We start from the raw sequence: 26,326 nt of genomic DNA on the forward strand, positions 1-26,326 counted from the left end.
TCTTAATTCTAGAGTTAGATGTATCCAATACAAGCTACTCAATCGCCTGTACTACACCCCTTATGCGATTGGAAAATTTGCCCAGGATCAATCCCACCCATGTCAAAGATGTAGATCTAACGAAGCGGGCCGTGCACACATGTTCTGGTCCTGTGGGGCATTGGCCCCGTTCTGGAATGCGGTGCTTGAAACCCTCTCTGAAATAGTAGGGTTCTGCGTAGATCCTGAACCCCTGTCTCTTTTGTTTGGGCTCTGGGAGGGGACTGAACGAAATGGGTAGCTAAGTTTTTGAATGTGGCAGCGATTGTGGCCAAGAAATGCATTCTGCAGTGCTGGAAACGCAGATCCCCCCCCAACCCCTGGAGATGTGGCTGAAGGCCCTCATCTGGACACAATCCTGTGAAGAAGACTATGTTAACATGATGCCTAGTAATGCTCGCCCTAAATACATATGGACGGAGTTTTGTAGTTACTTGAACAGTAAGGTGGACTTGGAGCTCTTATCATCCCCTCCTTCTCCTGATCAGGGGGCTGATCTCGCTACATGATGCACGCCTCTATTGTAATTAACCGCTGTTGGGACTGTATATGACCTTCTGTAGTACTTATACTTCATCATTCATGCTTCAATATGACATGTGTGTCACTGCTACTTCTTGCCAATAAAGAAAAGTTTAAAAAAAAAATAAAAAAAGATCTTTGTCCGGAACCGAAGCTGGAATCCCACAAATCTGAAGATTATTGCGCCGGGCCCTGTTTTCGAGGTCTTGTTTAAATTCCAGGATTTCACATTTGTCCTGCAGGGTTCTGATTGAGCGCTGAATTTCCCCTAGGGCGACTGCGTGGCCTTGGGACCGATCCTCAACCTCCCCAAGTCTATGCTCTGCCTCCGTTACCCTTTGATTGGTATGTTCCATCTTTGTGGTAAGCTCGGTCATGCACAACCTAAATTCAGCCTTGATATCTTCCATAAAGAATTGAATGTCATCTTCGGTAGCAAGGAACCCTCTATCATCTGGGGACCTCTGTGGTGTAAGCTTAGGGGGTTACTGTTTCCTTCCTCTGTCAGCAACATCGTAGCTATGTCTGTGTTCTTACTGGATTTCGACTGTTTAGCCATGATGTCATCCGGTTGACGGAAGAGGAATTTGGTGACTTCCAAGGTGGGAAAGGTAGGTAAGATTATTGTGTAGAAACAGTTCACTGTGTGCTGCTGTGCAGGGATCAAAAGGGCTCCCCACTCTGCTATTTGTTGGTGCAGGAGCTTCCCGAATTGCGTCCCCCAGGCGAAGCACCGGGCGAGGTGGGAGGGTCCACTTATTCACGGTTTAGAGATTGTGGTCAGGGTTGTTGCATCTTTGTGGTCAGGAGCGGGGAGCTGTTATGTGGGCCGGGGCACCCCACGAATGAAAGTGAGGGATAGGGGGGTAGAACAACTCCAGGGGGAGAACGAAGAGTGTCACTTATTTAGCTGTTCCTCCTGGAATGAGTGTCTGCCCAGCTTAGTTTGTTGTGGGTGGTACTAGTAGCTGGAGGTTATGAGGGCTCCCTTATTGCACTACGAGGTCTGGCTGGGCTGTCACCAAGCGTTGGTTCCCTCTCCAATGAGGAGGGGGGACAGCGAGCGTAACTGTTGTTAGTGTGGCCAGGGAGTTGTTCCAATCGCAGCAGGCCTAGCTGAGTTTTCAAGGTGAGGCCTGGGCTGATTTGGAGCTGCCAGAGCCACTCACTGTTTCCAGGGACAGGGGTGGGGGGGCCGAGAAAGCCCCCTGCTCTTCTCGCCACTTGAATCACCTGCTTCCGCGTGTGGCGCCGACCCGGAGCCCCAGCCCCAAAGCTTCAGCGCTGCGAGTGCTCAAGCAGGGTGGGCCGACTCCGCCTGGTGCTCCAGGGCTTGCGGCTCGCAGCTGACTGGTCCTCCGTAGCGGGGACTATAAATCGCCCAGAATGGGTATATAGGAGGCAGGGAGCTGCAGAAAGGGCTCATTAGGGGCAGGGATCTCAAATACCTGGGCTCCTCTTCGTGTTGTTGCCGGGTCTGGGAGCTCCATCCGCCATCTTGGGATAGGACGTTGGAGGAGCCGCGGGAGTCAAGGTGCTCGTTCTCGAGCCTCGCGGGGCAGCCGCCCCAAACGTCTCATGACCTGGTGGGCATTTTCCTCCGCTTTGAAGCGACGACATCCCGCTAACATCAGCAAAGCAGCGGGCCCTTCACAGAGGCCATTACAAGAGCGAATGCATGGCTGGTGCGCCAGGCCACGCCCCCCACCTTCTACCTCTTAAAACACACGGACCAGACCGGTTTCATCAAGTCTAGGAAAATGCGCAATAACATACGCAGAGTGTCATATTCTAGAGAATGTGTAGAATAAACAGACTTCAGCAGTTGTCGTCTCTATTGATGCGGAAAAAGCATTCGACCGTGTGGAATGGCCATTTATTTTTCTGACACTAGATACGATTGAATTTGAACCAAAATATATTGGGTGTGTTTAGGCAAACTTTAAAGATCCTACTGCAAGGCTTTTAATAAATGGCTACCTATCTTCTCCTATCCCTCTTCAGCGTGGTACCAAGCAAGGGTGTCCCCGCTGGCCTATGTTGTATGCATTACATCTGGAACCATTATTAGCCACGATTAGGCAAATAGAGGATCTAAAGGACATAATGTTTGGCGGTACCCGTCACAATATGATGACCTAGGCAGACGATATGCTGCTTATGGCAGCGGAACAGTGAAGTATGCTATAGGTGGTTACCCAGGCATTTCTGAAATTTGGAATGGTGGCAGGCCTCAAAGTAAATGTGAACAAATCAGAGATCCTAAATGTATCGCTGTTGCTTGCGGAAATTCAAGACTTGCATGCACAGGCTCCACTAGGGTGGGCGACAGAGGGGATTAAATTACTGGTGGTAATAATTACTCCAAAACACTTAAAGGCCTATACACAGCTAACTATCCTCCCCTATTGAGTGAAACTGAATCACAATTATAAAAATGGGATCCACTCATGATTTCATGGCTAGACAGAATCAACTCTGTGAAAATGTTTACCCTCCCCAAGGCCCTTTATTTATTCCAAGCGTTACCTATTCGGGTCCATCTGTCGTTCTTTCACAAATACATAGGGCAGTTTCGGCTTTTGTGTGGCGTAACAAAACCCTGAGGATAGCTCTGACCACGTTAATACTTCCAACAGCAAAAGCAGGGTAAGGCCTTCACAATATTTGTACATACTACCGTGCAGCTCAATTGAGGGTGATAGGGAATGATCCCTGGGTGCACCCAGGAAAATATGGGTACAGATGGAACAAGCGGTAGTAGGATCCAGACTTGGGGAAGTATTGTGGTTACCAAAACAAGACCGCCTAGCCAACATACATGCAAGTGAAATTATGCATACTGTGGAGGATAGGGATGCAGGAGTAGAAAAGTATGGTTTAACGACGTTTCCCTCACCCCATACACCTTTGTTTTTTAATCCCCAGTTCACTCCTGGCCTCAAACCAAATGCATTTAAGAATGGAAAGAGGTAGGGTCCGAAAAGCTGAGAGAAATGTTTCAGGGGACAGAGCTTAAATCATTTATACAATCCAAACGGGAGCTGGATCTACATGAAAATCGTAGGTTTCAATACTTTCAGGTAAGACACTGGATTCTGGCCCCTGTGGTAAAGGCAGTGGCTGTAAGGGAGCTAACTCCATTTAAAAGTTTTGTGTCATCCATCTAAGGGAATACAGCCCTCATCTCTAACTTACCTATGTTAATGAGGGATGGGATTCTTAACGAGGTGATTAGCTGTACAAAAGGCGGGCAGATAACATTGGCGGTGGAGCTTCTGGATCAGGAATGGGAAACCCTGTGGAGAACAATAGCTAGACTCATTTTGTCGATCCAAATCACAGAATTTTGGTATAAACATATGGTGCATTGGCACTATACTCCAGCCCGTCTTGGTCACGTGAAACCTACCATTTCTGACAAATGTAGGGAATGCGGATCAGTGGAGAATTGGGAACATGTATGGTTAAACTGTCCGGGATTGGCACGGGATTGGGGAGAGGTGAGTAAGCACATGTGTGAAATATTTTCTATACAAACACCTCCCTCCCTGCGATCTTATCTGTTGGGCACGATGAAAGAGGATTTCAGACGACGTCCGAAAGCAATTCCGAAGGCGTATGTAATATTGCAACTAGCTGCACTGCTTGTGATTGCTTAGAACTGGAAGAAAGGGGACCCACCTCATATCCCAGACTTGGTTTGCTAAAGTATGGAACTGTACAGCTTTAGAATGTATGACATACTCCTTGCAAGGAGACCGTTCTGCGTTTACTAAAGACTCTGATGTGGTGCTGAACTTTCTACATGAAAACTTTAATGTTATGTATTGCCTTCAGAACCTGCATTGGTTATTGCCTGAAATGCTTAAGTATGATAACATATGGTCTGTGGCACACCAAACATAATCTGCACAGTGGTGGGAGGGGTGGGGATGGTGGGAGTAGTAGGGGGACTGGGTCGGGGGGGGGGGGGGGTTGTTTGTTATTCTAATTCTCGAAATGCCAATAAAAACAGTTTTTGACATTTTTTTTTAAAAAGATATGGAGAAAGTCAGCAAAAGAGCAGGGAAGAGTCACAGGAAATGCGCAAGGCAAAATTGTCAGCAAGGCAGAGAGATTCAAAATAGGTCACAGCTACACGAGGTGCAGAATGCGATGCAAGAACAAGGAAGCTTGAGGGTGTGACAGCTTACAACAAGTGCTAGAAGGGGTGAATGCCAGGGTGGAGCTTCATGATTGGACTGCACACAGTCACAGGTTTGGTAAAAGGGAATCTCTGGAATGGACTTTGGGAGAGGATCCAGTGCTGACAAACACCAGTAGTTTGAGTATTTAAACAGAAGCACAATAATTGCTGTGGAATGTTGAATGTCGCAGTCCATTGAAAGGAGTATTTGTGCTTCACGTCGCAATGGAACCAGTGTGCATGCAACTGGGACTCTATAAGAGTTTCCAGATTTGTTTTGAACATTATCTGCAAAAAGGAAACTGGGGAAGGGATTGATTTCCCCGACAACTGTGTGCACGCCAAGAGGGAGAAGACAACCTCTTTGGCTACAAGAAACTTGCATATTGGTAACGGGAATCTGGGGAAAGAAGCCATTCCCTGGCACTGTGAACATTGTCCTCTTGGAACCCTTGGTTGGAGTTATATCTTTTTGTTGAATTGGAACATTTGTACACCTTGAGATCCAGAGAGAAAATCCTTTGCACCTCAGAGTTAATTTTTAAAGTGTGAGGGCGAGATTAGGATTTCAGACACAGGACGTATTTTAACTTTGGACATCTTGACAACAGGCAGACCCCTTAGTTTTGGATTCAGGTAGGGAAATACCTTCCAGCATAGAGATGGTAAGGCAGTTCCCCAACCCTTTTGATTTTGAATAAAAGTTTCTAGCCAAAACTGAGTCCTCTGTGTCAACGTCTAATTCTTGGCTCCTCATAGTATCCAGCAGTAACCAGTCACCAGGAGCTACTACTAGGTACATAGCATTATGCCTTCTTGAGGATCCAGCCTTCCTGAGCCTTCAGAAGTGTCCATGGATCACCTGGTGGACTGATCAGCTTTCTCGTGGGATACCTCATCAGAACTGTTGCTGTTCCTCAGTTGCACCTGTAACTTTGGTTGTTGTCGCCTTGTGGTACAAGTTGCCGTCCCCCTGGATTTCAGCATCCCAGCATCAAAGGATCCTGTCCTAAAGGGGCTGCTGTGACTGCGACTTGAAGAATGTGTCGTCACCTGTATGTGGAGACTCTCGCTGCAACTCGCCTTCCTCCCTCCTGTGCAGTGTCCTGAAGAGGCCTGCATCGGTTGATCTAACGTTTCTTCATCACAAAGGGTTGCATTCTACATCTGCACCCTACCGGAAGAATCCTTGCACCCACATCTCCTGGGCACCTCTCGCCCGAACCAACGCTGGGAAATCCAACCTCTAGCAAGACCCATCAAGCGATCTGGAGTCAGGGGGGGCAAGTAAATGCAGATCATTTGACCCGACCCCTCCTCAATAGGGCAACATTGGGAATACGTCACTTTGTTTCCTAAACCTTCCATTCCAATGCCTTTTGGTTGTTGAACCTGGGTAGTAACTCCTGAAATACAAAAGAACACTTTACTTACTTACTTAGCAGATTTGTTGAAAGGTATTTTGATTCCTCACCAACACAAGCTAATTAGAACATCCTTGCTAAGGCTCATTCTGGTGAGAGGCATTGTAGCTCCTGCGACTTTTTGGGCGCAAGGCCTCATTCATTGGGGATTGGAGTGCTGAAGTTAGGGAAATTCACTTGTGACTTGGTTCCAACATTACTGCGTTTAATATGCTTAGTTTTTGAATAAGTGACTTTCAATACATATATGAACCTATTGTGCGCACCAATCAAGTACAGCAAGTACTGTTTACTGTGGCGCCACTCTAATCCTAGGCTGCTGCGTGTCGGGAAGCGTTTATTCCTTGGACTTGTGGACGACTACTGCTACGCTTGCACTGACGGGTTGTTGTGTGCTCGAGAAGAGGACGTCTTTACCTGCAACACCAGAGTGCCTGGTCATCAGAAACAAAAGAAGGTGACTGTTGTGCACGCTGTGCACAGTGCTAAAATTAGTAGCTAGCTGCCATCTGATATATTCTTTTTTCTAATTTTGTTTAAGGGCGCCAAAATACGGTGACTCCGCCCCCCCCCTGACGTGCTCGTACCGCAGGGAGGAGAATAAATACACTCGCAGCAGCGCACCCGCGCGCGCACCGATAAAGTACAGCAAGTACTGTTTACTGTTCACAGTGCGCTGGGATGCAGAGACACCCTCCTATGGTCATCTAAGGCTAATACGGTATCTAAATCGGGTGTTGGCTATATTACCTAGTATTGCTCATATGCATTAAGTGTTCTCAAGTGTATGCTTTGACTACTGGATGGGAGGACAGCTATAACTCCATTGCTGCTTACCTATCTGTGGGGTGGGGGGCGCTTGGGCCACTTGGAGTTCTATATTACCTACTGACTAATAGGTTGGTGTTTACTTTGAAGACTGTGGTAACTGTGAGTGTAGTTTTGATAGTATGGTAAAAAAATTGCATAATGGGAAAAGGTGTCTAAATGGGTCTCCTTCTATGTTAAGTGAGGGGAACGTGTCAGACGACGAAGTTTCACAGGAATCCGTAAATCACACAAAAAAAAAGGGAGATGTGCTTGCAAGACATCTAGCGAAATTGAATCTGTCTCAGCTATTCCTACAGATATTGAATACAGATTCATTGGAGCTGGAGCACTTAAAAAATGTAATAATTACAAAAACAAACAAAACTGATACTACAGCTCAAATTCACACGGAGAGTAATGAGGGTCTTACTTACCCAACAAACCCGATATGTAACATACCCATCACTGATAGCTCGCTACTGGGTGCAGTTACAGATGGTTATACCATACCTAGTGTGGATACCTCACTGGTTGCACCAGCGGTTCTTGCTGAACTGCACAGCAGAACGCGCTTATCAAACGGGCCATCAACCCCAGCGGCTAGCACACGTGGCTTTAGGGAGCAAGTACACTTCCATGCAGCTATTGCAGCAAATTTGAACCAACTAAAGGAAACAAGAAATAAGGAGACAGGGTGGGACACTAAAGAGCCAAAACAAAATGCTAGCTCACCTGCACATGAGTTACGGTGTAACCCAACTGATATAACCTATCCTCACTCACCTGTGCTAGGATCTGACCCATGCCTACCTAAATGGATCTCTGAGATACCACGGCAACCAAACTCATCTTTGCCACTATACCCTCTTGAAGATACCTTAGTGGATCTCAATCAACAGGATTACAGAACTTTCCAGTATTAGCAAGGATTCTGAATTTGCTGGACAAAGGGCACGAATATACACATGGGCCAATTGGTGCCCTGAGCCTAGCAACTTCAGAAATCAATTCTAGATTGAGCAGAATAGAAGGTTTTCTGATGGCACAAGAGAAATGTCACACTTTCTGGGCAGACCAATTTGCTAGTGGGAAGGCATGGCATGATAATAAGTTGGCAGAGCCCGTAGGGGCATTAAATGCGAATACTACGCCTCCGTCGATTTCTCAGTCCACGCAAACCACTTCCTGGGGGAAATCTGACATCATAGAAATAACCCCACGGGTGAGTGAGAATGAGTACAAAACGAATCAGCTTCCTCCATATGGATAAATTGCAACATGACCGAATTTTGGTGCTAGAAAAAATATTGTTGGCTGCAAATTTAGTACCCGTGGAGATGATGGGTAGACAACTTGACGGGGATGACGAACTAAAAACTCCTGTATAGAAAATCTCTCCTGATAGTCCTACGGTCCTAACGGATTTGATTGACCTAAATGATGGTCTCAATCTGAAAGGTCCAGCTCCCATTGAAGCCCTGACAGAAGTTGGCAATGACAAACAGTCAACCTTTTTTATGTCTTGCAAAGCAAAACAACTTCATGCAAGAGCATTGAAGAGGCAGACCAACACAAGTGCCCAATGTGCCAGCACACAATTGGGGTGTAAAACTACAAATAATAACAATAAAAAAAACAAAAAAAAACAGGATATGCATACAAACACACAGAAAAAAAATGATGACATGAAAGCAAAGGATGAAACGATTATTGATATAACCCAGCTTAATACTGAAAGTCAGGTACTTTTGGGCATCGATGAGAGTAATGAAAATGCAAACTCATCAACAATCCTGTCAAAGGGGTTGAATAAGGAAAAAGTACAGGGAGAAGAAGTAGATACTGTTGAACAAATTAAAGAGAGTGGTATAACACAGTCACCTCTCTTGATACAAACACAGTTACAAAGGTTTTTTGAAAAAATGGATAAAAAATATGTTCTTTATCTCAACACTCACAAGGCTCTGTAACTAACATTGATGGCTCTACTTCTCTGACTAATGAATCAAAGGGCAGCGAAAACACCCAAGGGTGAATTGTTGACAAAGAAAAGGTGCACCCACAGGGATCTGGGGATGTTAACTCACACGTGTCGCCTGCTTGCCTAAATGTGTGCGAAAAGGAGCACTCCATCAATGCTAACCCTGCATCTGATGGACAGGGAGCTGAGAGAACCCTAAATTATAAGGAAGTCTCACCTGAAATGAAATTGGTGATGGGTTGGACGGTGGATTCGCCGAAAGTCGACAAACCCAACTTAAACCGTGCCTCATTAATGAGTGTTCCATCAAATACCAGCCCAGCGTAACTTGGTGTCTAACGACATTGATTGGATCACACTCCCTTATGTCCCTAATTGTAGGATGCTTTGCAAATACCAATCTACAATAATTGCTTCATTAATATGGAAACATGAAAAAGATTTTCAAATGCTTGGGTATGATCTATCTTTGTACTATTCGATGGAAGACGCAACATGTTTTGTTGAATACCATGCTCCGTCAACTCAATGTGAGGCCAGTGCAGATGTACAAGACACCCAGTTCGCAAGTATGCATGAAAAAAATCTGACTACAATCAGAATCAGTTACACAAATTGTTACCGAGCCTTGCTTGGCTGGAACCTCTAATGAAAACACTAATTGGTGAACTGCCAGGTAAAGAAAAGTCATAAAACAATGCACTTCTGATAAACTCATGGAATTGTTGTGGGTTTAAGAATCTAAAACTATGGTTCGAGCAGATCCAATATGGTAACTTACCTGCTATAATCATAGTGCAAGAAACCATGGCACTTCAGAACATTTACTTAGAAGGCTTTACGGCCTTCTGTGCCCATGCTGTGAAAGGTTCATTTGTGTCATGATACCTACCTCTAAGGAGCCAGGTCGGGCCCAGCAACCCCAGAGGCAGACATCATTTTCCCCAGGGAAGTCTCAGCGGGCCCAAGTCGGGGCCCTTTGGACTCAGTCCTGGTGCCTTAGGCGCCAGGCTCATAGCGGACCCCAGTCCTGGCGCCTTAGGCGCCAGGCTCATAAAAGAGGATATGTGTTTAAGTGCTTGGGTGCACACTTACCTGATGCAGACCTTGCTGCTTCATCCAGGCCCTCTTGAGGCCTGAATGGGACTACTTAACCTGTAGGACTACTTCACCACCCGGGTGTGGTCGGGGAAGGATACATACCTGATTGGTGGAAGGATACATACCAGGAACTTCTTCCAAGGCTATTTAAACCCCACCCGAACAGCCACACATGCTTCGCGTTGTTCTGCACCTAGCAGCTGGACGCTCACCGTGTCAGCTCCTGCATCCTGACTTCAGCCACGCCTGCCAGCACCCTGGAACACCTGCAAGGGGAGAAAGGAAGAGAATAGGAGAAGAAAAGCCCTTACCTGCTAAATCTGCATCCCGGAGTCATTTCTCCAACGGCCCTGAAAAGGAAGACATCATTTTAAAGGCATTTCGTTTCGATCGCTGCAGCGCTGCATTTTACTCACCTTTGCAAGGCGCTTCCATCTTCAGCAGCGATCTTCCGGATTCAGCTACGCCCCGGCGCCTAGAGGAAAAAAGACAAGAACAAAGGTGAGAGGGAGAAAAGGAATAAGGAAAGCTCAGTTTCCTTTTAAGTCTTACCTGTTGGATTATTCCCACTGCATTTCGGGTCCTGCCGCTTCCTGGCATCTCCGGACCCCGGCCCCTGTGGGGAAAAAAGACAAAGACATTGAATGAGCGAATGCAAAGACATTACCTGAGCGCTCATCCAGAACTGTTTCACTTCGGGTCGGCGCCATATCTCCGGCACTCCGAACCCCGGCCCCTAAGGGGAAAAAGACATAAGCATTAGCGCTTGCTGCAATTAGACAACGAACATTATTATTAAGCTTGAACTTTTGAACAGAACTTTTACAGCGCCTTACCTGAACAGTCAAGCTTACCTGAACTCCCATCAATCCTCAATCCAGTGAAGTAACTGGGCTTCAATGCGCCCCTGCATCAGAAGCAGGATGGAGAGCTCATCCTTCCAAACCCTAAGGTGAGGCTTCACGGGGAATCGTGGAGGAGGTATCGTGGAGGGTTGGAAGGGAGTGGGAGGCTTGAGCATTGTTCCACAGTTGGTAATACTCCCTTTTCACGCACAGGAGGGTATCCAACGAGCCAGGGAAGCCAGAATAGAGGGGAATCACATTGTTTCATTGAGGCCTGCGCGGAGAGCTTAAAGATGTTATAGCTCAGATAGTAGATCCACCCCAGGCCTGCGCAGACTACATAGACTTAGTGGTTCAACTTGATCACAGACTTCAAAATAGAAAAGCAGATCGGCTCAAGTATGAAACCAGAGTACCTATCAAGACCCACGTTAACTACAGGAGTACTGACGTTTCCGAACCTATGCAAATTGGCAGTGTTAAAGGACCATTAACGCAGAAGGAACGAGAGAGAAGGCGACAAATGCAACTTTGTCTGTATTGCGGAACTTCCGGTCACTTTCTTCAAAGTTGTCCAGTTAAACCACCCAAGAAGGTGGTTGGAGCCACTGATAACGAGTTATTGACACCTGGTTCGGGAAACGACCTAGCCCGACAAGCATAGGGGTCCGCTTGCCGAGCTTGAAAACAAACTCTTTGACCTCGCATTTTGTCATGCCAATGGTGCTTGTGAACCCAAAACAGCCTCAGCAGTTGCATGCTATAAAAGCATACATAGACAGTGGAGCTATTGGAAATTACATAGACCGTGAATTGGCTTCCAGGATTAAGCTTCCTCTCCGCCCGAAAGTAGCCCAAGATGTAATTACTACAGTTGATGGAACCGAAATAGCCTCAGGGCCTGTAACGCATTCCACAGTTGAAATCACTCTGGTGGGTCAGGACGGACATCGGGAAGCAATCGTGTTTGATGTGATCAAGGCCCCACAATTTCAAGTACTTCTTGGAATCCCTTGGTTAGAAACACATAATCCGAGAATAGACTGGCGAGCAAAGAAGATAACTTTTCCTGATTGTGAACCAACCTGTTACCCAAGGAATCCAGCTATGTGTCTAGCCTCTGTAACTTCCACCCCTGTACAGCTACCATCTGAATACCAAGAATTCCAAGACGTTTTTCAGAAAGAGCAGGCTAACACCTTACCTCCCCATCGATCTTACGATTGCCAAATCGACTTGGTACCCAATGCACAACTACCTTGTAGTAGGATTTATGCTCTTACTGAACCTGAGAACCTGCATTTGCGCCAGTATTTGGATCAATACCTGGCCAATGGTTTCATTCGCCCATCAAAGTCACCAGTCTCTTCCGCTTTGTTCTTCGTACCTAAAAAGGAAGGAGACCTTAGGGCCTGTATTGACTCCCGCGCCCTAAATCAGATAACGATTAAGAATCGTTACCCTTTGCCCCTGATACCTGAGCTTATCGACCAAGTAAAAGATGCTCGTGTGTACACCAAGCTAGATCTCCAAGGAGCTTACCACCTGGTACGTATAAAAGAGGGCGACGAGTGGAAGACTGCATTCCGCACCAAATTTGGGCTCTTCGAATATCAAGTAATGCCCTTCGGTTTGTGCAACGCACCTGCCGCCTTTCAGTACTTCATGAATGATGTTCTTCGGGAACTTATCGATGTTTGTGTCATCGTTTATATTGACGACATCCTGGTGTATTCCTCCTCAGAATCTGATCACCGAAACCATGTTAGGGCAGTTCTTGAGAAATTGCGCCAGCACAAATTATTTGCCAAGCTCGAAAAATGTGTTTTTCATACCACAGAAGTGGAGTTTCTCGGATTCATCCTGACACCTCAAGGAATCCGAATGGACTCGCGGAAAGTGGACGCCATTCTCAAATGGCCATCTCCTAGATCTGTGAAGGGAGTGCAAAGCATGCTTGGCTTTGCCAATTCCTATCGAAGGTTCATCCCGGAATTTTCTCGAACTGTTCAACCCATCGCAGCTCTCGTAAAGAAAAACAAACACTTTGAATGGACTCTTGAGGCTGAACAAGCCTTTCAGGACCTGAAAACCAAATTCACCTCTGCACCTGTATTGAAGCACCCGCGCCCAGATCTCCCTTACATCGTGGAAACCGATGCATCCAGTTCGGCCATGGGAGCTGTCCTGTTGCAAAGAGACCCAGAAACTAACCAACTACACCCTGTAGCCTTTTGGTCCAGAAAATTCTCTCCACCTGAACTCAATTACGCAATTACCGACAAAGAACTACTGGCTATTAAATCAGCTTTCAAGGCTTGGCGTCACTATCTTCTCGGTGCAAGACACACCATCACCGTAATTACGGACCACAGAAATTTGCAGTATTTAAAGACGGCCAAAGCTCAATCTTCGCGACAACTCCGATGGGCTTTATTCTTTGCGGAATTTGATTTTGTAATTACCTATCGCCCTGGCTGCAAGAATGGTAAGGCAGATGCCTTATCCCGGATAGGCATGGAAGAACCCAATTCGAGTTTAGAACCTGTGCCAATCATACCGGAACAAAGAATTCTGGGCTTGACTTCATTGCAAACCATTGAGGACATCCAAGCTCAAGTAAAACAGCTTTTTGACTCTTCTGCCTTACTGGAATGGAGTCAAAAGGGTCCTCACTACACCGTTAAGGATGATTTACCCTACTTCCAAGAGTGGTTATTTCTGCCAAGTAAAGAATTGCAGGAACTTGTCATTACCCGTCGTCATGAATCATTAATGGAAGGACACCCTGGTATCGCGAAAACAGAAGAAAAGATCAAACGCCACTTCTGGTGGCCTTCTTGGAGAAAAGACATAAAGTCATTTGTGTTGTCTTGCGGAATCTGTGCCCAAAATAAGAGTCAAAAGAAAAGGCCAGCCGGCCTACTTCAACCTTTGGACATTCCACCAGCACCTTGGCACACCTTGTCAATGGACTTTATAACTGACCTGCCTCCTTGTGGTGGTTACAACACGATTCTCGTAATAGTGGATCTATTCTCCAAAATGGCCCATTTTATCCTTTTAAAAGGATTGCCCTCAGCTTCCACCTTGGCCAAGGAATTTATGGAAAATATAGTGCGGTTACATGGTTTCCCTTTCATATTAGTCTCAGACCGTGGAAGTCAATTTATCTCCCACTTTTGGAAGAAATGTTGCCAACTAGCACAAATAGACGTGCGGTTATCCACCAGCCACCACCCCCAGACCGACGGACAAACCGAGAGAACCAATCAGACTCTCGAGCAATATCTGCAGTGCATGTTACACCAATCCGAGTTGAATTGGAAGGACATCCTTTGGATTGCAGAATATGCATACAACAATTCAGTGCATTCTGGAACCGGACAGACTCCTTTTTATACCCTGTATGGTCACCATCCTCGGACCTCTGACCTAGATCCACCTCTGACCCTGGAGATGCCTGCAGTAAATCACCTACATTCCACAATAACCCAAGCCTTCAAAGAAGCTACAACCCACTTATAGCAAGCCAAGAAAAAGTATAAAGAAAACGCTGATTTGCACCAAAGTAAAACTCCTCCTTACCAAGTAGGAGATCAGGTATGGCTAGCAACTAAACATCTACCCCTCAAGGGTCAGCGAACTTTTAATCCCAGATTCATTGGGCCTTACCACATCAAAGCTATTATCAACCCAGTGGCCTTTAAACTCGATTTACCATCCAACATGCGGATTCATCCCGTTTTTCACGCATCTCTTCTAAAACCAGTACAACCTGGAACCAGACTGTCTGAGCCCCCAGGCCCTGTCCAGATTGATGGAGAATTAGAATTCGAAGTGAAAGACATCTTAGATTCCAAGATAGTTAAGTCGAAACTCTTCTATCTTGTTGATTGGAAAGGATATGGACCTCAGGAAAGATCTTGGGAACCCAGTAACTATGTTCACGCACTTCGAAGATTCCCGCACAAACCAAAACCCCCGGAGGAAAAGACCTTGGGAGGGGCCTTGAGGGGGGGTACTGTCATGATGCCTACCTCTAAGGATCCAGGTCGGGCCCAGCAACCCCAGAGGCAGACATCATTTTAAAGGCATTTTGTTTCAAGCGCTGCATTTTACTCACCTTTGCAAGGCGCTTCCATCTTCAGTAGCAATCTTCCGGATTCAGCTACGCCCCGGCGCCTAGAGGAAAAAAGACAAGAACAAAGGTGAGAGGGAGAAAAGGAATAAGGAAAGCTCAGTTTCCTTTTAAGTCTTACCTGTTGGATTATTCCCACTGCATTTCGGGTCCTGCCGCTTCCTGGCATCTCCGGACCCCGGCCCCTATGGGGAAAAAAGACAAAGACATTGAATGAGCGAATGCAAAGACATTACCTGAGCGCTCATCCAGAACTGTTTCACTTCGGGTCGGCGCCATATCTCCGGCACTCCGAACCCCGGCCCCTAAGGGGAAAAAGACATAAGCATTAGCACTTGCTGCAATTAGACAACGCACATTATTATTAAGCTTGAACTTTTGAACAGAACTTTTACAGCGCCTTACCTGAACAGTCAAGCTTACCTGAACTCCCATCAATCCTCAATCCAGTGAAGTAACTGGGTTTCAACGCGCCCCTGCATCAGAAGCAGGATGGAGAGCTCATCCTTCCAAACCCTAAGATGAGGCTTCACGGGGAATCGTGGAGGAGGTATCGTAGAGGGTTGGAAGGGAGTGGGAGGCTTGAGCATTGTTCCACAGTTGGTAATACTCCCTTTTCACGCACAGGAGGGTATCCAACGAGCCAGGGAAGCCAGAATAGAGGGGCCCTTCCTGTCCATCTTCAGAGTTCTGCGCCTTCGACGCCGCGCCTCCGTGGGAACCAGGTGAGCGTTACAATTTGGGTGCCCATCCGGTGGGCTTGCTATATTTGTGAAACACAGTTATAGTGTTAAGGTACGGCAAGTGTTTACTTCTACAGACATTCTCGCCATTGAACTTTCCTCAAGTGTTCAAATATACTCAAATATGCTAATCATTTCAATTTACTGGAATCCGACTGTAATGCGTGTAGACAGCATGATCGACAAACTAAATAATGTTATGACAGATGCTGTTGCAAACTTTCCAAATATGCAAATCATTATAGGTGGCGATTTCAATTCTAATCTTACGACGACTGTGGGGCCTCAAATATCAAATTATCTATATGCTATGTCCTCATATGAAAGGGGTCAATTATGGTTAGATTATTTTGAACAATGGGACATGCAAGTAATACCTTTTGCCCAAAAGGAGCCATTGCATACGTGGACTCGTGGATCTAAAATCTCCACGATTGACTGCATTGTGATTTCTGGCCCCCTAGCCAATACGGCAACTGTATGTAACATCATATATTCCCACCTTAGTGATCATGGCAGTTTGGAATGTTGCCTCGAATGTAATCTTCCAGTGTATAACTTCATACCTACCTTGCCTTTATTAGAAATGGATCAGAAGGCAATATCTATTAGATGGAACACTAGCCTCTACAGACAATTGAACTACTTAGTGAATAGAGACATGGTTAAAACAAATGCTGAAATGATGTCTACATGTGATCTTAAGGCTTGTGAAATAAAGCATGATATTATGATACAGGGCCATGTTGAAGGGCTAGTAAAGCAAAAAATATCTGAACAACCAAATGCCTATAGTGGTATTTATAATGCTGCAATTGCCCTTAGGAAAAAACAAAAAAACAGCGAAATACGCAATCTGCTGAAACACGCTAATGGTAGAATTTCCTATCCTAATGAAAAATGGAAAATTCTGACAAGATACAAAAATGATCTTAAACAACTAAAGTTTGATAAATTTTTCAAAGCTAATCAAAAAATGATTCACAATCTCATAGATAAAAACACTAGAGAGGTTTGGTCGACACTGAAAGATCCGCTATCGAAAGGTATGCCTACATTATGTTCGGCCATGAGCGGCAACGATTGGATTGAACTTTATCAGAAAAAATATGCCTTGCCACAGAAATTCAGTAATCCTAAAACTGTGGTGACTTTGACAGAGCTGCCAACACAATGTCCATGGGGCTTAGATGACATTGTATAGATTATAATAAAATTGAAACCCTCCAAGGCTGCTGGGCCGGATGGCATCCCTCGGTGCATTGTAAAAGATGACCCGAAGTTATGGGCAGCAATCATACTAAGGCGCTTGGAATGTGTATTTCAATCTAAAACTGTACCATCATCCTGGCTATCTGCCCCTGTAAAACCAATACATTAAAAAGGTCCCTTAAATGACCCGGGTAATTTCAGACTCATAGCCATTATTGATGTTTCCGCAAAGAGTTTTGCTGCATTAATTTTAAGAGATCTAAATGACTGTATTGCTAAACAGAACATTCTTTCACGTTACCAAACAGGTTTCTGTAAAGGAATGGGCACGCACTTAAATGCTACCATGTTGACACACGTCTTAAAACTTACCAGGCAGAAAGATCATGGACCGATCTATATGGCCCTTTTGGACATATCTGGGGCGTTTGACTCAGTAATAAGACAAATATTGTAGCAAAGAATGCAAGAAATATCAATACCATCATATCTTACAGCCATGATAGTATTATTACACACCAATACAAATTACAGGATAAAACTTGATAATAATGGAACTTTAACTCCTGCGATTCCCACACACATAGGAGTAGAACAGGCATGCAATCTTGCAGCTACTCTCTTTAATCTTTATCTAACTGAGATAGGCAGCTTCTGGCCAAGTGGCAATTCTTTTGCAGTAAAAATGGGTGATTTGCGCATAGATTGGCTAGCATTTGCTGACGATTTTATATTATTCGATCTAACGCCGTTTGGACTGCAAAACAAATTGGACTCCCTAATTGACTTCTGTGACAATCATAACCTGAAGCTGAATTCAAAAAAATTGAATATTCTGGTCTTCACAAATAAGAGAAAGTTAATTCGTTATCAATGGAACATCAAAGGGATGATCATTCCACGAGCACAAGGCATTATATACTTGGGGTATAACTTGACCAATTCAGATTCAATTGATAAATGGCAGGTAGAAATTACAACTAAATCCTTGCCATTGATTGCACAAATGAAATGAATATACTTACAGGTCTGTCAATTCTCATTGATTCAGCTGATCGAATTCTACACTCTCAAGGTCGAAGCTATTATTATTTATGGCTTAGATTTATCCTTGGAATTGGGTCAGTCTTGAATAAAATCCAATCAAAATATGGAAAAAAAGTGTTGCATCTAACGCCATCTTTGCCAAACGCCATAATTGTACACGAACTGGGACTTATGTCCCTAGCTACGAAATATCTATGGTGTAAATTGGCTAGCTATGCCAAAATATTACACCCTGTTCCAAATTCGTTATATGAAGATCTGCGAAAAATGCTAATACAGGGCTATCCAAAATCTGTCCATGTTGCTGGTCAACTATGTGAAAACAGCCTAGAAATGATTGGATACTGATGACCTAATTAAATGGCCACAACTTGTGAAGAAGAAATTATTGCAACATGACTGGGCACTCCCATCTGACAAAATTGGGGACTTATACAGTGTATAAGGAATATGCAAAATTTCGACATAAACAAAAACCATTGCTTCCTTATATCAGACAGACTCCCCATCAGAAGTTGCGCATTTTATACATGCGTTTTAAATTTAACCTGATACCTACACTAGAGCGTACAAAAAACGGGTTGGGCAATGCTTTACTATCTAAAGATTGTAGATTCTGTAAATCCCAGGTAAATGAATCCTTGAAACATCTCGTTTTATATTGTGCGCATTTTGCAAAGGAAAGGCTAAGATACATAGGGAAATATGTGGATGAACCTGTTACTTACAAATTGGAACTGTTGTGGGCACAATGCATGTGGGGATATAGGCAACCACTGATTATTGATCTGTCATCTTTTATCTGTTATAGACTTGAATATGGTAAATCTTAAAACTTGATCTGGCTACAATAAATGAATACAAATTGAAGCAATGAATTTATGGGTCCCTCTCTTGGTTATTATTACTTTTAAGTGGCATTGTAATTGCTCTGTTTTATGTTAATATCATGTACTTCGTTGTTCTTATGTTACTGTCTTTGCTAATTTTTTTCTTTTTTTTTCACTTTTTGCATCTTTTATAAATTGTTTTAACATCATGTTGTAAAGATATTTTATATCGAAAATAAAAAATGTACAAATGTGTATTAATTATTGTATGATATCTGTTAGTTTAATTTTCCAATGTATGCAAAAGGCCCAGAATAAATAGCTGTATTTTGATAATTGCCTGTCTAAGTTTAATTATTGTGTATTGTATTGTGTGCACTCATTGAAGGCCCTTGGCCCCACTCTCTCAGTCCTGAGAATGGCCTTGACTGCTCTCCACATTTAACTTGATTGGGTGTTGGCTAACTTCTCAGAGTTCCCTTTTCACAATAACTGGGGTGGCGTCCTAAAATCTGCCCACCAGGCCAGATTGTAGAAAAGTATCTTAACAGTATGCATCACTGCTTTATTGTTATTAATGGTAATGATGAATTCTTGTTTTTTGTCACTTTCTCATTGATGCTTTAAAGGATTTCTTTTAATTCCAAAATAAAGCTTTGAAAAGTGAAGTGAAATGATTTAATGTAGCAAAACTTGTATTCTGCCTGTCTTGTTCCTCCCCAACCCTTTATCATCTGTTTTTCTGACAATTTTGTGTTTTTTTTTAAATTGTATATCTGCCTGACACTGTGAAAGAGACTACATCAAGAATATGTAGCAATGGTATTTGTTTTACTTTAAATCTGATGGTTTAATCTATTTCCAGTTTTCAGATTAGCCTGCTTCTAAGGCACTGGCAAAAACTAAAAGCCTATAGTTTCCCTGGAGTTCACCAAACTAGCTCCATTTCTAACAATGTTTTAAAATATTTTAAAGTAAATTCTTTTATAATTATTTTCTTAACAAACTACTTCTAAATTTAATATACCAAATGTTATTATTGTATGATAAAACCAAGCTGTAGTGAATACAGTTGATATTCTTGAAGTATCAAAATGAATTTATATTGCTAAAGGATGCTGAGAAAATGTAGAGCATGCATTTCAATAAATCCCAATTGTCCAGCTTTTACTTTCTTTACCCAAAAAAGAGGGAAAATGTTATTCCCCGTGGCTTTGTCGAGAAATGTACATTACTAGCGCTATGTTATGAGTGCATGATGCCGATCTCTAATATGTTGTAGATATGTTTGCTCTTTATTTCCTACCTCTGTTTATAATATCAAAATGTAATTCTTTTTCTTTATTTGTCTTGTTTAGGACCCAAAGGATCGTTTAGGATGTCACCCACAAACAGGATTTGCTGACATACAGGGTCACCCATTTTTTCGCAATGTAGATTGGGATCTGGTATGTCCTCTTGATTCTATCCGATACATTTGTTTAACATTGTACATCTTTACAGTAAAGCAGCTACAGGGTCATGTCATTTATTTTGAAGTGAAGAGGTTTACCTAAGGGGGGTTAGGAGTGGAACCTGCAGCACTGGATGATGGATGAAAAAGCTGACAATTACAAATTATTATTTATCATAAAGCTCAACACACCCATGGGACTCAATGTGCACACGAAAAAAAAAACATTACAAACAAATCAAAATGAAACCGCACTATAAGAAGGCAGCAGAATAAGCTAAAGAGTCGAGACCAGGTACAAAGAAAAGGTTAAACACTACCCATAATCTATAATCTATTTCAGTTACGATGGTGTGTTCATGTAAGAAAGTTATTACAGTTGGGGAGGAAGGTTGGTACAACCGCAACTAATGATTATGCAGTCACCTTTAGCATGAGTGCACCATTTATTTTATTTTTTATTTTTTAAATTTATAAAGTGCTCACACAGCCCGTGGGCATCGAGGCGCTGTTACAGGAATTTTTTTTTTTTTCTTCTTAGTTGCGTAATTTTTTTTGTTTGTTTTAGTTACGTATTTATAACGCGCTTAAATACCCAGAGGTTTCTAAGCGCGGACCCGGGGATCGAACCTGTGTTGCTTCGTGTCGTTTTGCTTCCAAGACGCACACGCTGCCGCTGAGCTATCCTTCCGGGACCATCCATCAGTCTTTATCCTCCATAGAGTGTGAAATTAGAACTTCTAACCATCCCTGGTCCAATTCTTTGTAGAATCCAGGCCAAGCCCTTATTTCTGAGGGCTTCTTAGCGTTCAGGCCCTGTTGGTTGCATAATGTTAGTAATAAGATGATTTCTTTGATCGAAGACCAGTTCTCTCGGGACTTGTCTGCAATATATGGCATCTGCAATTTACTAAGACATGAAACCTTAAAGGGACTAGGTTTTCTTTTTGGATGGATAACAGAAGTCAGCACAAGGAAAGCCTGGACCAGTTTCCAAATCGGATATGTGGCCCGACATGAGCTTGCCTTACGATGACTCCGGATACGGATAGATCCATAGTGTTAGGGCAAGGTTGCTTCATATTTACAGGTTTCAGCAAATCCATGATATTAGAGAAATTCAGTTCATCTCAGTCTGACTGGCTTTCTCTCAACTGTTAAATGCTTATCGATAGCTGGCATATCAGAATCCTGCTGAGAGATTTGAGAATTATCAAAACCCCTCTGCAAGTGTCGCTACTTTGTCCACCAAGTCCAGCCATAAACAAAAATAATAAAAGTTTATGTACTGGAGAAGATCAGCAATAATTCCATCCCTCACTTGCTGCCATTGAGTAGAACTAAGCTGTTCAATCTAAATGGATTGCTCACCATTTAGCCCCAAGGTATCCACAGGCAATGTAGCTGCTATCTCCCCTTTGTCAAAACCAGTCTGTGGGGGACATGGGCACCGGAGGAGCTACAGGTTCAGAGTGAGCTGCTCGACCGCTAGGATCTCCATCCCATGTATGGTCAAGATCTCCCTGCTTAACAGGATCTTCTGTTACATCTCTGTTTTCATCCTCGGATATACATATTTTAGTCTCTTGGAGACGTCTCCTCCTACGAGCACTAGCATCCACTGATTCCTGTGAGGCATTAGTCTCACTTGTGGTACTCGGTCTTGTCACCAAAGATATATATCGGTGGAATATAAGCCCTGCAACCCACTATAAGGCTCTCAAGTACCCGACGGAGTCAGGAGGAAAATAATGGGAGCAAGTGGGGAATTGATGTACCTCCGGCCAACTAAACAATTAGATGGCTGTCGCTCAATGAGTTCAACCCCCATCTACCCTAACCCAATATGAAAATACAAGGCTTTGAGCCACACAGCGAAAGGGCGGGAAGATAAGTAACAGGTCAGAGCAGGGGGAAATGAGTATGCTGCCAGCCAACAAAGGTGGGCGGCTGCCGCTCGGAAAACTCACTAGTCACTCAGTTCCACACTCCGCCAGCAAATCTCACAAAGTGCGGCACACTACCACACACTGCTTTACTCTGTGCCTGTACGACCGCAGAACTTCAGACAATGCGGCAAGACAGCAGCTTGGAGTGGAGAGGCGCCACCTAAGCGGGCAGTGAGCAGGCATATGATTAGAGGAAGGGAAGCCGCACCCAGAAGAGGCTGCTTCCGAAAGCCCTTACACTGGCAGTTGCTCTGTTGAGCATTCCATTTGGCAGTCTTTTAGCTTACTTTGCCATTACGCAAGTGGAAACAAATATAATCAAACTGGGTGTTGGGACCGACATTAACCTAGAATCCAATATTGAAGTAATTACAAGTACCCGCAGTATTTTCCATATTTTCATCCCTGTGGCCTTAATTCATGCTTGTTATGTTCTTGCCATTTTAAACACTTTGCTGGATCACATATTTCTGCACTTTAGGTACTGGAGTGCATTTGTAAACCCACCCAGAAACTGGCTTTTCCCCCAACGGCTTCAGTTCCTTTCTTTCCACTTAGCAGAATCGATTCCTTCTGCCTGCTTGTCCCTAGGAGAATTCTCAAACATTTCCTTTTTGCCCATGATTACTTTTTTCATTTAAAGCTTTCCGTTCACTGTGACTCTGCATGAGCTTTGATTATTTCTGTGAAGCCAAAGGCAGCGTATTGTAATCTGTTCATATCTCAAGCATGTTCTTATGTTTCAGGAGTTCTCTGCTATGAAAATTCCATGGGAGTTCTAGAACATTGCCTTCAAACCTTTAAAGGACAACAGCAGTCTGCCCTGTTGTTCAGACCCATCTTTGCGAACTAGGCTATCTGGTCATAGCTACAAAGTCCTAGGGGCATGATTGCCCGTCCACCAGTGGAAATCCTCCACTGGTGTCCTGGCCTAATTAAAAGACCATTTTAATGTACCCTTGGACATTCTTGATTTCCATATTTGGGTTTTTTCAGCCAAACCTTTGGTCCCCACAACTTTTTGATGATACCAGTTCTATGATGAAGAGAGAGGAACAGGGCCCTTTGGTTTGGAACAGTTGGTCTCCAGGAGGACAGTGATTTCCCAAAGCATTTTTATGGGGAAGGTGAAGACATCCCATGGCTGGCTGCAGATTGCCAGGAGGCCAGTGGACTGGACACCTCCCATGAGCTGGATATCCTTCCAGTCCCCTCCCAGGGCAAACCTCTGGCATTCTTCCAGGGGCTGATGGCCAAGGTTGCTGATACCCTAAGGTCATCAGTCCCATCCAAACGGAAAGTTCAGTTTGATCTGATGGACATTCTGGATGAAAAACCCAAAGGGAGACCTTGCAATTGTTCAAGGTGGCTGTGGCAGCTCCCTGCCAGAGATGTAGCAAAGACTCCCCTCTGCTCTTGGAGTTGACGGTGAACTGGCTAGGAAGTATTGGCCTGCTCCTCTGATCCAGCCTTTTTGTCCACTAATGCCTCCCCTGAGTGCCATTGTTGTTTCAAGCCGCCACTGCAAGCCTGAAAAAGTCCACCTTTCCTTCTCTTCCCCGCTGACCGAGAGTAAGAGACTGGATACCTGGGGAAAGAAGGTGTTTGCTTCGGGCAACCTAACCTTCTGGGCAATCCACACTTCTTGTGCCCTGGCAAAGTTCTCGTTTGGTCTGTGGTCTGCAGTGGCCTCCACAGCAGACTACATCGGCTAAAGGGGAGATGAGGAATTTTTGCCCATGGTCCAAGACGTCAGGGAGGCTTCCTGCCAAATTCTGCGGTCGGTACCTGGCACTGCTTATTGTGTCTAATGCTCCATGACCACAAGTACCGTGGAAAGGCATCGCTCTGGATGATGTAGTCTGGCTTCGCGTAGAATGTGCAAGCAAAGATTTTAGACATGCTGTTTGATGGGCAGTATCTGTTCAAGGCTAAGGCAGGTGACTGAGTTTCTCTGTGAGGTAGCTTGGAGACTTCAGGGTGACTGCTTTCTAGATCATGCAGCAGGATTTGAAGAGATATGGCTCGCAGGGGTAGCTAGTGCAGTTTGATGTGGGTCAGTGTGATATGGTCGAAATGGCAGAGCCCATTGAGTCGTGCTGCAGCATGCAGGACACATCCCAGGAGTGCCAGGTTAGTCAGCGAAAGGTTTTCTGTAAGGGCATTGCCACCATGCAGGTGGAAGAAGACCAAGGCTTGGGTGGCAGATCTGACCGGGAACGTTGGTACCAAGCAATTTGTGTCGTCCTTGCAATGTGATGGTTGAAGAGTGGTCGAACACAAGAGACTTGTGGCAGGTGGCCAGCTGGGATGGGAAGCCCTCAAGGTTCATAGCATAGAGCCAGTTCTGGATCTCAGGGTGTTCGATGTTGGTCAGCAGTAGAAATTCAATCTTGGCGGGGTTGAGCTACAGGTACATCCAGGACTGGATGAATGAGGCAGGACTTGAGTCTGTGGATGTCTTTGATGGAGGTTATCTTGAGATATAGCAGTGTCATCTGCGTATTGGTGGATGTTGAGTGGAGTGAGAACGCTAAATCCAGAGCTCCTTGGCCAGGTACCCACAGCAGGTGTTCTTAGGCAATGCACTATGGATGAACTGGTCCAGGATATTTGCATATGCTTTTCACCAGACTCCATTACTGCAAGAAGTTGTACACAAACTACTTGAGGAACTTTTACATATGATTCTTATTGCACTAATGTGGGTAAGACCAGCGTGGTATACACACACCTCCTGAACGTGTCTGTATGCCCACCAATCAAATGCCACCTAATCCACAACCTTCTTAGTTGGCAGAAGCGGAAAATAATACATCTGAGCCGTCACACAAACCACCTTGTCAGCTTTTCTCCTGACATCATAGTTGGAACATCTTAAATTGCCACCATGATGCATGGACATCTTGCGAGTGACAAGGAACCCCAACACCAGACATTGCTACTTTAATAAATGGAAGTGCTTGGTCATTTGGTGGAAAAAAAAAATCAGCCCAATTAATTAGGTGTCACCTACACCTACCTGCTTTTTTTTACCTCAATCATTGGCTTGTTTATAACTCACTCAAAATGCACTTGTCTGCATTGGATGCATACACTACCTCATATGTGTTGTGGTGCAAGTACCTGTCATTAAGGCATTTATGGGAGGCGTGAAATGCATTTACCCACCTAACGCACATCCCTGCTTGATTGAAGGATTATATCTAGGTCCCATAGATTAATAGAACTTCTTATTCAGCGAATGCATAAGACTCCTTCAAAAGAACTTTCCTACAAAGGTCACCTTCCTCATTGCAGTCCACTCGATCGGGCCCATCAGCTAATTGCAGGCTTTGTCTGTCTCAGAATCCTTCCTCAGAATACACAAACATGGTTTTAAAATAACACCCATGTTTTTCATCTAAATGCATTTCAAAATTCCATGTGAATGATTATAATTGCCAGGTTATATCCCCAATCCATAGAATAGGGGAGAAAAACACTCAATACTTTACATTGGAGGGCTGCCATGTTCTACTTTTGCTGAACAAAAGAGCTAAGAAAAAAAGACCAATACTTGGCTTCAATGGCAACTGGAAGAGGAGTTTAAGACAAAATTCCTATTTTGTGGATTCTAGGGCCACCTTTTGGAGTTCTCCAAATGTTTGCTTTTTTTCACCTGTCTTTTGTGGTTCCTTGGTGTCTTTTTGGTGGCTAGAGGGACTTCCCCTGATGTCCCCTTTCCATTTTGTCCCTTTATTTCCTATATAAGGTATATGGTATTGGGTTGCTCTAAGGTGCCCAGTAGAAGGCCCCCATTTTGCCCTAGTAGGATTGTGTCACTTTAAATTGGTTTTAGGGACTAGGTAAGTGCCACCTGTGCTCGAAGTTTGGCTTCACCAAGGGTGCAAAACATTTTCCCGTATTGGTAGCCCAGAGTACCTTTTTGGTAGCCATAGGGGTAGCAAAGTGTTTTTTTTTTTTTTTGTTATCCTGCTCTCAGCCATTTTGTTTTCAAAATACTACGGTGCGCCTGAGGTTAGATCAGGACGGAAATA

At 44.2% G+C, this 26,326-nt stretch overlaps 1 protein-coding gene across 3 annotated transcripts in view; it reads left to right on the top strand.

Moving 5' to 3' along the window:
* PRKCI (protein kinase C iota) overlaps positions 1 to 26,326 on the top strand; it is a 1,761,305-nt gene that overhangs the window by 1,554,067 nt on the left and 180,912 nt on the right. For all 3 annotated transcript variants that reach the window (XM_069618564.1, XM_069618565.1, XM_069618563.1), the window contains one exon: positions 20,243 to 20,332. In XM_069618564.1, coding sequence (XP_069474665.1) covers positions 20,243 to 20,332 — 90 coding nt within the window. The remainder of the gene's footprint in view (positions 1 to 20,242; positions 20,333 to 26,326) is intronic.

This window comes from Ambystoma mexicanum, chromosome 10 (genome assembly GCF_040938575.1).
Source record: "Ambystoma mexicanum isolate Mex_15411 chromosome 10, UKY_AmexF1_1, whole genome shotgun sequence".
In the NCBI taxonomy this organism is placed as follows: Eukaryota; Metazoa; Chordata; class Amphibia; order Caudata; family Ambystomatidae; genus Ambystoma; species Ambystoma mexicanum.